At 37.5% G+C, this 15,761-nt stretch overlaps 1 protein-coding gene across 2 annotated transcripts in view; it reads left to right on the forward strand.

Moving 5' to 3' along the window:
- SEMA3E (semaphorin 3E) overlaps positions 1-15,761 on the forward strand; it is a 253,303-nt gene that overhangs the window by 156,538 nt on the left and 81,004 nt on the right. For both annotated transcript variants that reach the window (XM_046020062.1, XM_046020063.1), the window contains exons 3-4: positions 3,309-3,368; positions 11,742-11,861. In XM_046020062.1, the coding sequence (XP_045876018.1) occupies positions 3,309-3,368; positions 11,742-11,861 (180 nt within the window). The remainder of the gene's footprint in view (positions 1-3,308; positions 3,369-11,741; positions 11,862-15,761) is intronic.

The following is a 15,761-nucleotide window of genomic DNA, read 5'->3' on the forward strand; positions in this document are numbered from 1 at the left end:
GAAGCTGTCAAAAGATGTGTAGAAATTCTGTAGAGAATTGCCCCCTAAACAATGTATTCAAACAGTCCTAGAAATAATGGTTATGAAGCAATCATTTAGGGGAATAGAAGATTCTGCAGTATGCTGAGGTACTTTTGTTGGTCTGGATACTATTTCAAAGTTGAAAAGCTCAACTTGGTATATTTTTCTAAAGAATTGGTTGAGTTTTACTTGGAAATTGTGAAAATGCAGTTTAAAGAAGTCATCATTTTACATAATGAAAAATGAGTAAGAAGGGATGCTAATATTTCAAGGAGAAGAAGAGCCCTGTATATCCTAAATTGTGTAAGAATATAAAGCAAGATTCAAAACTACAAATGAGGCATTCTCTGATTTATTGATGCTGATAAGTGAATTAGTCATGAAAATCTTTCCAGTGATAGATGATCCTAAAATAAATTTTTGATTGTATTTACTTGTGTATATATAATATATAGTATATGTAGTATATGCTGTATATATAATATATAGTATATATAGTATATGCTATATATATATACATATACACACACACACACACAGTCCATAGACATGTGTCTACATATGCCCATATTCTAGCATATCCTTTTGAATAATTTATGCATCCACAGTAAAATAATAATTCCAAAACCAAATTGAATCTCAAGTGAAAATGGGCCTTAGAAGTCATCTAAAAAATATCTCACCCCATTTGCAAAATGTTTTCCAAAATAATGGGTCCGTAAAGTTTGTAAATTCTACAGCCTCACTTCTAGGATTCTTACCCTTTAATGGGTAACTGTGACTGTGCTGAAGCTGATGCAGGGCTGCATCTGAACTTGATGCTGATATGATACGTGATGTCTTTCCTAAATCACATATGATCCACTGCTGGATTCACTGCTGCCATCATGAACGTTGGTTCTAGGATTTTATGTGTGTGCTTTTGCCTTTTTTGTTGCCTTTCTTTTACATTTTTAGATTTTTCCTTTGTGTTTTTTCTGTGTTTTCTTTGTCTTTTTTCATATGAAAACATACGACTTTTTTTTAAGTTTATATACTGCACTGTGAACACCTGATGTTGAATATTGTTAGTAATATTTGGGGGGCCCATTACACTGATAAGAATATCAAAGTAATATGTTACACCTATAATTGAAACCATAGAGTGCTTACTCCTATGACAATATGTGTAATTATGTAAAAATCATTATAATAAAATGCCTTTGACACTACTTTTATAAATTTCCAATATTATTCATGTATCAAGGACTGGATTTGGCTCCATAATGTGTGGGTTAAGTGATGAGCCTCTTTCACTTCTAGCATATAAATACCTAACATGTTATCTTATGGGGCGCAGCTTTAAAAAAACAAAAAGATTAAATCGTGACCATATTTGGGATTCAAACATAAATATATCAGTTTTCAAAAACAAAATGACTACAGAGATCAGTCAGGTAAAAGAAAAGTCTGAATCAGATCAGAGAGGAGAGTGCCTGGTCCATTTAGAAATATCAGAAATCTTGATTTTTATGCAGATTTTCTCATTTGTAAATGTTGACCACTAAAAAAAAAATAAAGAGCATGCTCACTAAATTAAAAAAAAACAAAAACCTCCTTATCAACAATATCTAATATTTAATTTGATACCCAGAATGGTTTCTCAGGCTCGCAGAGCACAGAAGGGGATGGTGGTAGAGGGGAGGAGGGGAGAAGTCAGGGAAAGATAATAGGGGCCTTACGGGGACAGATTGCCATAGATAGGAAGAGGGTCTGGTCACTGACACAGGCCTAAACAATAGTCTAATCACAGTAAACACTGACCCTAGGTAGTGGGAAGCTATACCTAAACCCTTCCCCTGGGAGCTCTTGAAGGAAAAGTTTATTTGTAGGAATACTAATCTCTTGCGAGGCCCAGGCTACTCTGCTGGTAAGTTCCTACTCCTTCACCAAAATGTTAACTTGAGAACAGAAGATGATCACCTAAAAAAGAAGAGAACCAAAGAAATATTGATGTAGCCTGACTCGAAGTTCTTGCAGGGAGGTAGGAGAGGAAGAGAGGACCCCAGTCCATATGGATCGAAGGCGAAAGTATTTGAAAGCAATGCTGAAAAAGTTACAGGGTTTTCTTGTCAGAGCCAGTATCCCTCCAAATGGAATCTATCATCAGGATGCTGGTAATTCGGGTAACCAGCAGGAACCATGAAGATGACGCAATAGCATGAGATACTGTGCCCCAGAAATCTGAGGGAGACACAAGAAAAGGGTCCAGTTGAGCTTTTTCAGCCTGATGGGAGTGGGGGATTGATCCACCAGATGTGGGGATAAACTATTAATGGGAAGGCTTAAGGTCTTGGGGTAACTTACCACTAGCTACACTTACTCACATGGATCCCATTCCTTGGTTCCCATCCATAGATGTACGGCATTGTGGGGCTGGACAGAGAAATGTACTTTTGTTTTGTTTTGTTTTTAAAAGAAGCTCCCTGGGTAATACTAAATCTTTGATAAAGGTGTGGTAAGAGTTAAACTGAGTATTGAATCTGAGGTGCTTAGAACAAAAATTAGAAAGCTAACAGTGCAAGTGTCCATGAAGATACGGGGATATTGCTGCTGGTGTATGAACAGGTGACCATTCTGGAGAGCACTTTGGTCCTGTGTTAACAGATTAAATACATGCTTTTCCTAAGACCCAGTAATTCTCCTCCTGGGTTATATATACGAGCCTCACTCTTTCCCTTGTACATACAGTGATGCTCTTTTATCGATGTCAAAGGGGCATGTACAGAGATGGACCATGTTTGATGTGGTGGCGATCTGGAGGCAGTCTGGGTGTCCCTCCAAGATACAGGAGTCCTACATCCTTTAATCCCTCACTTAGCCTCCATTAGCAAGTCCCCACACACCACATTCTGGGCTAAGTGGTAAAAATGCAAAAGGAACTCAGGGAGGTGCCTGACTTGGAGGAGCAGATGGTCAGATTCAGGGGAAAGACTCGAAGGTGGGGGTCGCGGCAGGTCAAGCACAGAGCAGGGCTGCCTGAAGCATGCATGGCCTCTGAAGGGCTGAGTCTTGAGGGAGCCTTTAGAAAGCCTTCATTAAACCACTAAGTTTTAGCATGAAATAAAAGCTCAAATATAAGTGTCTTCATTAGGCAAATATTGATTATAAAAAAGATAAAGGCTTGATTTATCATTTCAGGAAATGGAATGAAATGAAAATTTATTGGGAACACAGCAAAAATGAAATGGTTTTTCATTGTGGTTTATTTTTGCATTTGCATAATAGTACATAATCTTTTATTTCAGATACACTGGCCTAGTACGGCACTAAAAATAGAAGAATGCATAATGAAAGGAAAAGATGCGGTAAGTATTACTCATTGTAAATTAAACACATCATTCGTTCTGTCCCTGGTTAGTCACAAGGGACTGACTCCCTAACCTCTTATTTGCTTCTAAAAGGCATATATGCAGTTCATTCAGGAAGAAAAAAAATACATACACATATTCGTACAAACATATATGTTGTATAGAGATCATTATTTATGAGTTGATTACAATGTGAGGTTAGAGTAAAGGAAGCTGAGGTGTCTCTAGATCTTGGTTTTGGTTTTATTACATGCTTATGAACTCAGATTTATGAATTTCTTATAGTAATGCTTATTTCCTACATAGTTGGGAAAAAGAATTTCAAGTAAATTTTTAATTCAAGGGAACGCTAAGTGGATTCTTTGTGAGATTTCATTTTTCTTTGATGGGTAAATTAGAACCAAATGAAGAATCAAAAGGAGAAAAAGCAGAAAGAAAGGAGAAGCCAGGGGCGCCTGGGTGGCTCAGTGGGTTAAGGCCTCTGCCTTCGGCTCAGGTCATGATCCCAGGGTCCTGGGATCGAGCCCCGAATCGGGCTCTCTGCTCGGTGGGGAGCCTGCTTCCTCTTCTCATCTCTGCCTACTTGTGATCTCTGTCTGTCAAATAAATAAAAATATATAAAAAAAAAAAAAGAAAAGAAAAAGGAGAAGCCAAAGGCTTTACCTATCCCACAACGTACTTAGGGTCTTTCCTTCTGGAAGAATCCATTTTCAGTCTGTCCATAACTTCCCCAAGCACATGAGGTTGTTGCCAAAGCAGCAGCTCTGACCCAGGGCTGAGCGCACTACAACACGCATGAAGGGACTTTAATGTGCTAGGAGTCGGTGCCTGATGACACAAGATACATCTTTGGAGGAAGGCATGTGCACATCCCCTTTTGAAAGTTAACTCATTCTTTCTTTTTCTTTTCTTGGTGAGAAAAAAATACCCATGTGAAAGACTAACACATGTCATACCAAGTCCTGAGTCTGTAGCAGCTGGGTCCCAGCCAAGGAGCGAGTCAAGACCCTCTTGCTGCCTTAGCCCACAGCATGATACTGACTGATTGAACACACTCTTAGGCTATGTCAGCCTACATGTAGTCTAATTTGCTCATGTTTCATGAGCAAACAGTGTTTCATGACATAAAAACCAAGTGCTTATGGTCATAGGAAAATAGACCGTTTTTCCCCTGCCTGAATGAATGGTCACATTTTCCCAATGATAGGGGTCACCTTCAAAATAGAATGATGTATGAGTGGGAAATTGAGGAGAATATATTCATGTGCTCTGGATAATCGGGTTAGTAGTATGTTGTAGGCTGTAGTATGTAGTATGTTGCTCGTTCTGAACAAGGGAATGCTCTAATCTGATCACTTCTGGTAAGATGGTTCTGGTGGCTTTTGCACCCAGTACAGTGCTATGAGAGATTTTAAAAGTCATAATCTGTCTTTATGAAATGTTACATTTACTGGCTACTGCATTGTTGATATCAGAGTAATATTTAGCATTTAAAGAGTTTAGTATTTTGTAATTTATTTTAAATGAAACAGCAGTACCTAATTTACCAGGAAGATGTTTGCTAGAATTAATTTAGACACGTTGGTTTGAGCAGTTGTAAACTTTTTTCCATTCAGCATATTTTTTTATGTTATGTTAGTCACTATACAGTACATCATTAGTTTTTGATGTAGTGTTCCATGATTCATTGTCTGTGTGTAACACCAGTATTCCATGCAATCTGTGCTCTCCTTAATACGTATCACCAGGCTAACCCATTCCCCCACTCTCCCCTCTAAAACCCTCAGTTTGTTTCTCAGAGTCCAGAGTCTCTCATGGTTCATCTTCCCCTCTGCTTCCCCCCACTTAAGTTTTTCCCTTCCTTTTCCTACTGTCCTCCATGCTATTCCTTATATTCCACAAATAAGTGAAACCATATGATAATTGACTTTCTCTGCTTGACTTATTTCACTCAGCATAATCTCTTCCAGTCCTGTCTGTGTTGATACAAAAGTTGGGTATTCATCCTTTCTGATGGCTGAGTAATAGTCCATTGTATATATTGACCACATCTTCTTTATCTATTTGTCTATTGAAGGGCATCTTGGCTCTTTCCACAGTTTGGCTATTGTGGCCATTGCTGCTATAAACATTGGGGTGCATATGGCCCTTCTTTTCACTACATCTGTATCATTGGGGTAAATACCCAGTTGTGTAATTGCTGGGTCATAGGGTAGCTCAATTTTAATTTTTTGAGAAACCTCCACACTCTTTTCCAAAGTGGCTGCACCAATTTGCATTCCCACCAACAGTGTAATAGGGTTTCCCTTTCTCTGCAGGCTCTCCAACATTTGTTGTTTCTCACTTTGTCAATTTTGGCCATTCTAACTGGTGTAAGGTGGTATCTCAGTGTGGTTTTGATTTGACTTACCCTGATGGCTAAAGATGAACATTTTTTCATGTGTGTGTTAGCCATTTGTATGTCTTCTTTGGAGAAGTGTCTGTTCGTGTCTTCTGCCCATTTTTTTACTTGATTGTTTTTTGGATGTTGAGTTTGAGAAGTTCTTTATAGATCCTGGATATCAGCCCTTTGTCTTTAGTTTCATTTGCAAATATCTTCTCCCATTGTGTGGTTGCCTCTTTGTTTTTTTGTTTGTTTTGTTTTTAATTTATTTATTTTTTATAAACATATAATGTATTTTTATCCCCAGGGGTACAGGTCTGTGAATCACCAGGTTTACACACTTCACAGCTCTCCTCATAGCACATACCCTCCCCAATGTCCATAACCCTGACCCCCCTCCCCCCAGCAACCTTCAGTTTGTTTTGTGAGATTAAGAGTCACTTCCGTTTTCTCTCCCTCCCGATCCCATCTTGTTTCATTTATTCTTTTTCTACCCTCCAAACCCCCCATGTTGCATCTCCACTTTGTTTTGTTGATTGTTTCCTTTGCTGTGCAGAAGCTTTTTATATTGATGAAGTTCCAAAAGTTTATTTTCACTTTTGTTTCCCTTGCCTTTGGAGACGTGTCTTGAAAGAAGTTGCTGTGGCCGATATTGAAGAGGTTACTGCCTATGTTCTACTCTAGGATTTTGATGGATTCCTGTCTCACATTGAGGTCTTCCATCCATTTTGAGTTTATCTTTGTGTATGGTGTAAGAAAATGGTCAAGTTTCATTCGTCTGTCTATAGCTGTCCAATTTTTCCAGCACCATTTATGGAAGAGACTGTCTTTTTTCCATCAGATATTTTCTCCTGCTTTGTCAAAAATTATTTGATCATAGAGTTGAGGGTCCATATCTGGGCTCTCTGTTCAGTTCCATTGATCTCTGTGTGTTTTTGTGCCACTACCATGCTGCTTTGGTGATCACAGCTTTGTAATACAGCTTGAAATACAGCCAACATGATGCCTCCAGCTTTGTTTTTCTTTTTCAACATTTCCTTGGTGATTCAGGGTCTTTTCTAGTTCCATACAAATTTTAGGCTTGTTTGTTCTAGCACTTTGAAAAAATGCCAGTGGTATTTTGATTGGGATGGCATTGAAAATACAGATTGCTCTGGGCGTATAAGCATTTTAATAATGTTTCTTCTTCCAATCCATGAGCATGGAATGTTTTTCCATCTTTTTGTGTCTGCTTCAATTTCTTTCATGAGTGTTCTGAAGTTCCTAGAGTATAGGTCCTTTACCTCTTTGGTTAGGTTTATTCCAAGGTATCTTATGGTTTTTGGTGCTATGGTAAATGGGATCGATTCTCTAATTTCTCTTTCTACAGTTTCATTGTTAATGTATAAGAAAGCAAGTGGAAGGTCGCCTGGGTGGCTCAGTGGGTTAAGGCCTCTGCCTTTAGCTCAGGTCATGATCCCAGGGTCCTTCAGCTCAGGTCATGATCCCAGGGTCCTGGGATCGAGCCCCACATCGGGCTTTCTGCTCAGCAGAGCCTGCTTCTTTCTCTCTCTCTGCCTGCCTCTCTGCCTACTTATGAACTCTGTCTGTCAAATACATAGATAAAAATCTTAAAGAAAAAAAATAATAATAAAAAAAGAAAGCAAGTGATTTCTGTGCATTGATTTTGTATCCTACAATATTACTGAGTTGCTGTATGAGTTCTGGTAATTTGGGGGTGGAGTCTTTTGGGTTTTCCACGTAAAGTATCATGTCATCCGCAAAGAGAGAGAATTTGATGACTTCTTTGCCAATGTGAGTATCTTTATCTCTTTTTGTAGTCTGATTGCTTTTGCTAGGACTTCTAATACTATGTTGAACTATAGTGGTGAGAGTGGGCATTCTTGTCGTGTTCCTGATCTTAAGGGAAAGGCTCTTAGCTTTTCCCCATTGAGAATGATATCCACTATGGGTTTTTCATGGATGGATTTCACGGGATTGAGGAATGTTCCCTCTATTGCTATACTCTTGAAGAGTTTTGTGGTTTTTTTTTAAATTTTTTTTTTTTAATTTATTTGACAGACAGAGATCACAAGCAGGCAGAGAGACAGGCAGAGAGAGAGGAAGGGAAGCAGGCTCCCGGCCAAGCAGAGAGCCCGATGTGGGGCTCAATCCCAGGACCCCGGAATCATGACCTGAGCCAAAGGCAGAGGCTTTAACCCACTGAGCCACCCAGGTGCCCCTACTCTGAAGAGTTTTAATCAGGGAAGGATGCTGTATTTTGCCACATGCTTTTTCTGCAAAAACTGAGAGGACCATGTAGTTCTTCTCTCTTCTATTATTAATTTGTTCTATCACATTGATTTATTTGTGAATATTGAACCACCCTTGTGTCCCAGGGATAAATCCCACCTGGCTGTGGTAGATGATTCTTTTAATGTACTCTTGGATCCTATTAGCTAGGATCTTGTTGAGAATTTTGGCATCTGTATTCATCAGGAATATTGGTCTGAAGTTCTCTGTTTTGATGGGGTCTTTGCCTGATTTGGGGACCAAGGTAATGGTGGCCACATAGAGTCTAGAAATTTTCCTTCTCTTTCTATTTTTTGAAACAGCTTCAGGAAAATAGGTATTACTTCTTGTTTGAATGTTTGGTAGAATTCCCTAGGGAATCCATCAAGTCCTGGACTCTTATTTTTTGGGAAGTTTTTGGTCACTGCTTTAATCTCGTTACTGGTTATTGGCCTATTCAAGTTGTCAGTTTCTTCCTGTTTCAGTCTTGGAAGTTTATAGGTTTCCAGGAATGCATCCATTTATTCTAGTTGCTTAACTTACTGACATATAGCTGTTGATAATAATTTTTGATTACTTTTTCTATTTCCTTGGTGTTAGTCCTGATCTCTTGCCTTTCATTCATAATTCTATTAACTTGGGTCCTTTCTTTTTTTCTTCTGGATAAGTCTGGGCATTGGTTATCAATCTTATTAATTCTTCAAAGAATCAGCTTCTAGTTTCATTGATGTGTTCTACTATATTTCTGGTTTCTAATTCACTGATCTCTGCTCTAATCTTAATTACTTCCTACTTGTGTGTGGGTTAGACTTAATTTGTTGTTGATTCTCCAGTTCTTTAAGGTACAGAGATAGTTTGTATATTCAGGATTTTTCCATGGATTTTTTTTTTGAGTGACACTTGGATGGCTAGTATTTCCCCCTTAGGACCACCTTTGCTGTATCCCATGGGTTTTGGACCAATGTGTTTTCATTCCATTGGTTTCTGTGAATTGTTTAAGTTCTTCTTTGATTTCCTTATTGACCCAAACATTCTTGAGGAGGATGGTCTTAAGCTTCCAAGTATTTGAATTTCTTCCAAACTTTTCTTGTGATTGAATTCCAGTTTCAAAACACTGTGTTCTGAGAATATTCAGGGAATAATCTCAGTCTTTTAGTATTGGTTGAGACCTGATTTATGACCCAGTATATGATCTATTCTGGAGAAGGTTCCATGTGCACTTGAGAAGAATGAGTATTCTGTTGTTTTAAGGTGGAATTCTCTGTATATATTTATGAGGTCCATCTGGTCCAGTGTGTCATTCAAAGCTCTTGTTTTTTTGTTGAGTTTATGCTTAGATGATCTGTCTGTTACTGAGAGTGGAGTGTTAAGGTCCCCTACAATTAAAGTATTATTATCAATATGTCTCTTTATTTTGGTTAACAGTTGGCTTATGTAGTTGGCTCCTTCCATGTTGGGGCATAGATATTTACAAGTGTTAGATATTCTTGTGGGATAGACCCTTTAAGAATGATATAGTGTCCTTCTGTATCTCTTTATAGTCTTTAGCTCAAAATCTAATTTGTTTGATATGAGATTGCTACCCCAGCTTTCTTTTGCGGTCCGTTGACATGGAAGATTGTTCTCCATCCCTTCACTTTTAATCTGGATGTATCTTTAGATTCAAAATGAATCTCCTTTATCTTTTTTTCTGTCTGCAACCCTGTGCCATTTTATGGGAGCATTTAGGCTATTCACATTGAGAGTGATTATTGAAAGATAGGATTTTATTGTCATCATGTTGCCTGTGAGGTCCTTGTTTCTATATATTGTCTCTATAAATTTCTGTTTTATATCACTCTTGGGGTCTTTCTCTTTTTATAGAACCCCCCTTAATATCTTAATATTTCACAGGGCTGGCTTAGTGGTCACGTATTCTTTCAATTTTTGCTGGTCTTGGAAGCTCTTTATCTCTCCACCCATTCTAAATGACAGCTTTGCCAGATAAATTATTCTTGGCTGTATGTTCTTCTCATTTAGTACCCTGAATATGTCTTGCCGGCCCTTTCTGGCTTGCCAGTTCTCTGTGGACAGGTCTGACATTATGCTGGTGTTCCTCCCTCTGTATGTAAGGAATCTCTTCCCCCAGCTGCCCTTAAGATGGTTTCCCTGGTTTTAAGATTCAAAAGTTTCACTGTTACATGCCTGGTTGTCAGTCTCCTCTCCTTGATGTTGGGGGGTGTTCTTTCTGTATGTTAGACATGGATGCTTCTTTCATTCCCAGATTAGAGAAGTTGTCAGCTAGGATTTGCTCAAATATATTCTCTCTCCACCCCCTCAGGAATCCCAATAATTCTGACATTGGAACATTTCATGGCATTGTTTATTTATCTAATTCTGTTTTCAAGGCCTTTAAGGTGTTTGTTCTAGGCCTCTTCCTGTTCCTTCCTTTCTGTAAGTTTGTCTTTTAGATCACTAATTGGTTCTCCTGCCTTGTTTACCCCAGCTGTTAGAGTATCTAGCTTAAATTGCATCTCATATATAGCATTTTTAGGTTAGGCCTGATTAGCTCTCATTTCTGCCCTTAGAGAATCTGTGTTGCCATTAATGGTTTTCTCCGGCATAGCTATTGTCTTTGTAACTGTTACCCTGAAGTCTATTTCTGACATCTTCCTTATGTCCATATCCATTAGGTGTGTGGGGAGGCCATTGTCTCTGGTTCTTTGTTGGGAGTTCCTCCTCCTAGTCATTCATTCAGCATATTTATCATAAAACTCATGTGGTGATTTAGGTAATAAGCTTTGTTAAGCATATAATATGTATTTGGTATTGTGTTTAAGTAACCAGGGAATATGAAGAAGTGTAAAATAAATATTCTGTTTTCACAAAACTTTTAGTTGAATCCCGATGTAGGCCAACTAGCTCCTCGGCCAAATGTGGCCTGCCATCTATTTTTATAAATAAAGTTTTATTAGAAACCAGCTGCATACATTCATTTTTGGATTGTCTATGACTGCTTTCATGCCATATTTACAGAGGTAAGTTGTAGAAACAGAGACCAGTTGGCCATTCAAACTAAATGTATCACTCCCTGGTCCTTCATAAAAAACAGTTTGCTGATTTCTGCACAGCAGTCTTATAGTAAAGGTGTAAGATGTAAGTATAAGTGTAAAATGTTATTTCTCTTGGTTAGCTTTCTATGTATTTATTGAAAATTCTCTATGAAAGTGCTTTGCAGAAATTTATGAGTTTAAAGATACGACTTATTTTCCCAAACATCGAAACGCTGTAATGACTTAAAGCCTGCATATGTTTCTTAAAGGGTAGCTAAACTTTCTCTAATTATTGGTTTTCTGACTTTATGTGACTCATTTCTTTATATGTACTTTAAAAACATAACAGCATCGGGAATAAATTGCTTAGAGGAACATGCATATTGCCATGCAAATCTTTGTGATTGAATAAATTTCTGAACAGCACTATTTTTACTCCTCAGTTATGTGTTAGAATACCTGAAAAATTATATAATCCCATTATAAATATAATTCGTGTGGTGAAGCTAATATGTGTTTTGGTCATGCCAGTCAGTTCTTCCACTGTTTCTCGCAGCCCCAGCCAAGAGAGACTTGAACATGAGATTTGTGGGGTTAGGAAAAACAGAAATAAAAAATGGGCTGAACTTTTTTTTTTTTTTTTTTAACGTTAACCAATTTCTTCTTTATGTTTTTCTGCTTTAGAGTGAATGCGCAAATTATGTTCGGGTTTTGCATCACTACAATAGAACACACCTTCTGACCTGTGGTACTGGAGCTTTTGACCCACTTTGTGCCTTCATCAGGGTTGGATACCATTTGGAAGTAAGATAATTTCATTCATATCAATAAAATTCATGCTTAATATAACTTTTTTTTTTTAAAGAAAGGCTATGGCATTTTCTTTGGTGAAAGAGAAATGCGTTTGTGATATACTGATGAAGTTTTTCCTAAGTCAGATAAATGATCTCTCCAGACCTTTAAATTCCTTGTCAGCTATATTACCTGTGAATCAATTAATTTTTTATGAATTCATTCCCTGAACAGCTTCCTTCACTTAATTGTGCCCTTTAAAATATTTCTTCATATCAAAATGTGTTCTCTATTGTGTTCTTACATAAATTTTATTAATGTAACCACCAAATTAGAATGTACATATAAATGTATATAAAAATAAATTTATATAAACAAGACTGGTACATATAATATTTTATAAAGGATAGGCAAAGACTTGTTGATTTTGTAATTTCTCTTTTTTTAGACAGGTGAAATGAAGGAGGTGGAGTTCAGGTTGGGGGATGGGGTAGGTTACAAAATGACTGAAACAAAATATTAGTAGGTGAGAGCTGTATGCCCCAGACGCCACTGCCAGGTGGTTAGTATAAAGAAAACAAATCTCAAAAAAAGAAAAGACAAGAGAGAAAAGAGAAAAGAAAGAAAGCAAATCTCAACTGAATTCTGTTATAAAAATAACATCGACCAACAAACAGGCTTGAAGATCAATTTAAAAATACTCTCTGCTACCTTTCTTTAGGTCAGAAGGCAGAATCCTACATGAAGATGGGATAAAGATAAAACAGACATCTCGGGGCCCCTGGGTGGCCCAGTCAGTTAAGCATCTGCCTTCAGCTCAGGTCTTGATCTTAGGGTCCTAGGAGATGGAGCACCACATCGGGCTCCATGCTCTGCATGGAGTCTGCTTCTCCCTCTGACCTCCTTCCCCCACCCCATCATGCACTCTTGTGCTCTGAAATAAAATCTTGAAAAGAAAATGAAACAGGCATCTAAATATTCTGTAGTGAAACAGCTACAGTCTCTTGATTCTTTTTTTTCAGCCTCTTGATTCTTATAATCTATTTATGAAAGGGTAGCAGTGACCCTAAAATATTCTCAGCCGCCATATATAAAGAATAACATTCATTTCACTGGTGAAAAATTATGTCTGATATCCCTTCCACTAGTTAACACTCAGGTGTGCATATAATTAGTAGTATCTGAAAGGCTTCATTCTCTGCCTCTTGAGAGTGCCCCTGATTGAGGTACTTCAACTCTTAAGTGTCCTTACAGGCAGGATTTTTGATTAGCATATTTTCAAAGTTAACTAACCACCTCTACTTATAGATTAAAGCTAAGGAGCGTACACAAACATATCGAGTGTACTCACTGAATTATTTTAAAGAAACAATACAGCTGAACTAATGGAAGAACTTTAAAAAGAGATATATAAAGCAAGTCAGGCCAGTGCAAGGTCAGAACATTCACATGTATACAAGGTGTACAGACAGACATGTATACCCATATATGAAGCCAGAATATATACATTTCGTGGTGCCGACCTGTTGGCAGCAGATCCTCTCAGTTTTCATTACTTCTGAGGGGTATTGTCCCTGGATATAGAATTTTGGGTTCACAGGGTTTGTCTTTTTTTTTTTTTTTTTCCCTTTCAGCTTTTCAAAAATACTTGATTGTCTTCTACTCACTTTCTGACATATATTCAGGTTTCTTTCATATTGATATTACCCTGTTTGGAATCACTTTATCTTTCAAGATTTCCCCTTCATTTTTGGTTTTCTGTAGTTTTTCCATAGTGTGCCTATTTGTGCGTGTGTGTGTGGTGGTGGTGGTGGTGGGAGATTGATATTTATATTTCTTGAAATATTGAGGATTTTAGATAAAAAGCTTATGTTTTATACCAAATTTGACAGATTTTTGGCCATTACTATTTCAGATAATATTGTTTCATGCTCTTTTCTCTATCAGAGATGGGTGTGTGTACATGCCTGGAGGGGGGAATGTGTCACAAATAACTGAGATTTTGTTCATTTTTATTCAATCTTTGTTTTCTCTGCTTTTCAGTTGGATAATTTCTATCCATTGATTTTCTCTGATTTTCAGTTGGGTAAATTCTAAACATTATTTTCAAGTTTATTAATCCTTTCTTTTGACATCTCCATTATGTTCTTAAGCCCACCCCAGTAATGGTCAAATAGGATAATGTACTTTTCAATTCTAAAACTCATTTTGTTTATATTTCATTTCTTTAATGAGCATTTCCCCATATTTTTATTCATGGTGACTGTATTTTTCTTTAAGCCCTCGAACATATTTTTAACAGCTGTTTTAAAGTCCCTATGTGCTAATTTTAACATCTGGGTCAACCTAAGGTAAGTTTTCATTGATTGCTTTTTCCTCTTGACTATAGATCACATTTTCTTATTTCTTTGCATGTCTAGTAATTTTTATTGTGTACCAGACATTATAGATCATATGTTTTCAAGACTGCGGACTTGATTATCTTTTAAAGAGAGTTGGTTTTTATTCTAGCAGGCAGCTTACTTGTCTGGACTCAAACCCAAAAATCTCTTGTGATGGGCGGCAGCCAAAAACCTCTTTCAACTTTCCAGACGGTGCTTTTTATGCTCTGCTTGCACATGCCATCAGGTGTCAGCCAAGGATTTGGGAAAGAATGTATACATGCGTTTGAGGGTGCCTCCTTCCATTTCTGGGTATCTCCTCTTGGATTAGCTGACCTGGTACTTTAAGTCTCTCTACTGACTTTCCAAGCTAGTAAGTCTATAACTTTCTGCTTGAGTTCTAGCCGTTCCTCACCATATAGATTAGGGAATTTCCTTGAGTGAAAAACTCTCTAGTCTTTGCTCTTAACGGATTTCCATTTTTAAAATAATATTTAAAGAAATTATTAGTTTATCATCATTATCTCTATGAGAGTCCAGACAAGCTCACTGTCATTGGCAGGGGTGGAACTATGTGTAATTCATCTTGGTAGATATGATATTGAAGATTTTTTTCATGTAACTATCTAAGTATCAGTGTGATTGAAAATGCATTTTGGAAGAAAATCTACATGTGTCGTGAAAGGAACTCATGAATAATAGGATAATAAGAATACTGAAATATTTATTCCCAAATCTTCATGTGGAGGCTTGATAACATTTTATACAAGAATGAGAAGTTACACATTATTATAGGCAAGGAAAATACTTAGTTTAAAAAACACAGAGGCAGGCACATATGGGATAGGTTTGCAGACATTTAGTCGAGTTGGTTGGGGGAGTGTCAGCAGATAAAACTGGGGCAAACTGGCAAAGGATTTTAATGCTAGACAGTGGCATTTTATAGTTACTTCTAAAGACAGCATAGAGACCATGAAGGAATTTGAGCAGGCTTGAACGACATGACAGGAGTAATATTTAGGATTGATTCAAGCAGAGAGAGATGAAAGGCAAAGAGAAATTAAAGGAGGCAATTACAAAAGTCTGGAAGATCATGAGGATATTTAACAGTGTTATCACAATAGCAAAGGAAAGGAAGTGTGGAATTGATGTGAGAAGCTGCTCAGCAGGAAAGGTTATATAACCACATTTTATTGGATGTTGCTGCCTAAAGGGAATTAAAAAACAATTCCAATTGTATTTCTCGATGACTGAGAAGAAAAATAAGAGGGAGCTGAGGAGGCAGAGGATGTTTTGTGAAAACATTTTAAAAAATGCTCAGTATTTCTCAGTTTTAACTTCTTCATTTCTGTGTATAGTTAGAAAAATTGATCTGCATTCTAGGAGAGATTAATCAGAATAGGTTGAATTATTGAGCCCTAGGTAGTTAATTGTCCCTGAATGAGTCTCCTCTCTCTCTCTCTCCTTGCCTCCCCACCTCCATCCAACCCTCCATCCTATTCCTTCTCTCTCTCCCCCTCTCCCTCTATCC

This window comes from Meles meles, chromosome 10 (genome assembly GCF_922984935.1).
Source record: "Meles meles chromosome 10, mMelMel3.1 paternal haplotype, whole genome shotgun sequence".
Classification (NCBI taxonomy): Eukaryota; Metazoa; Chordata; class Mammalia; order Carnivora; family Mustelidae; genus Meles; species Meles meles.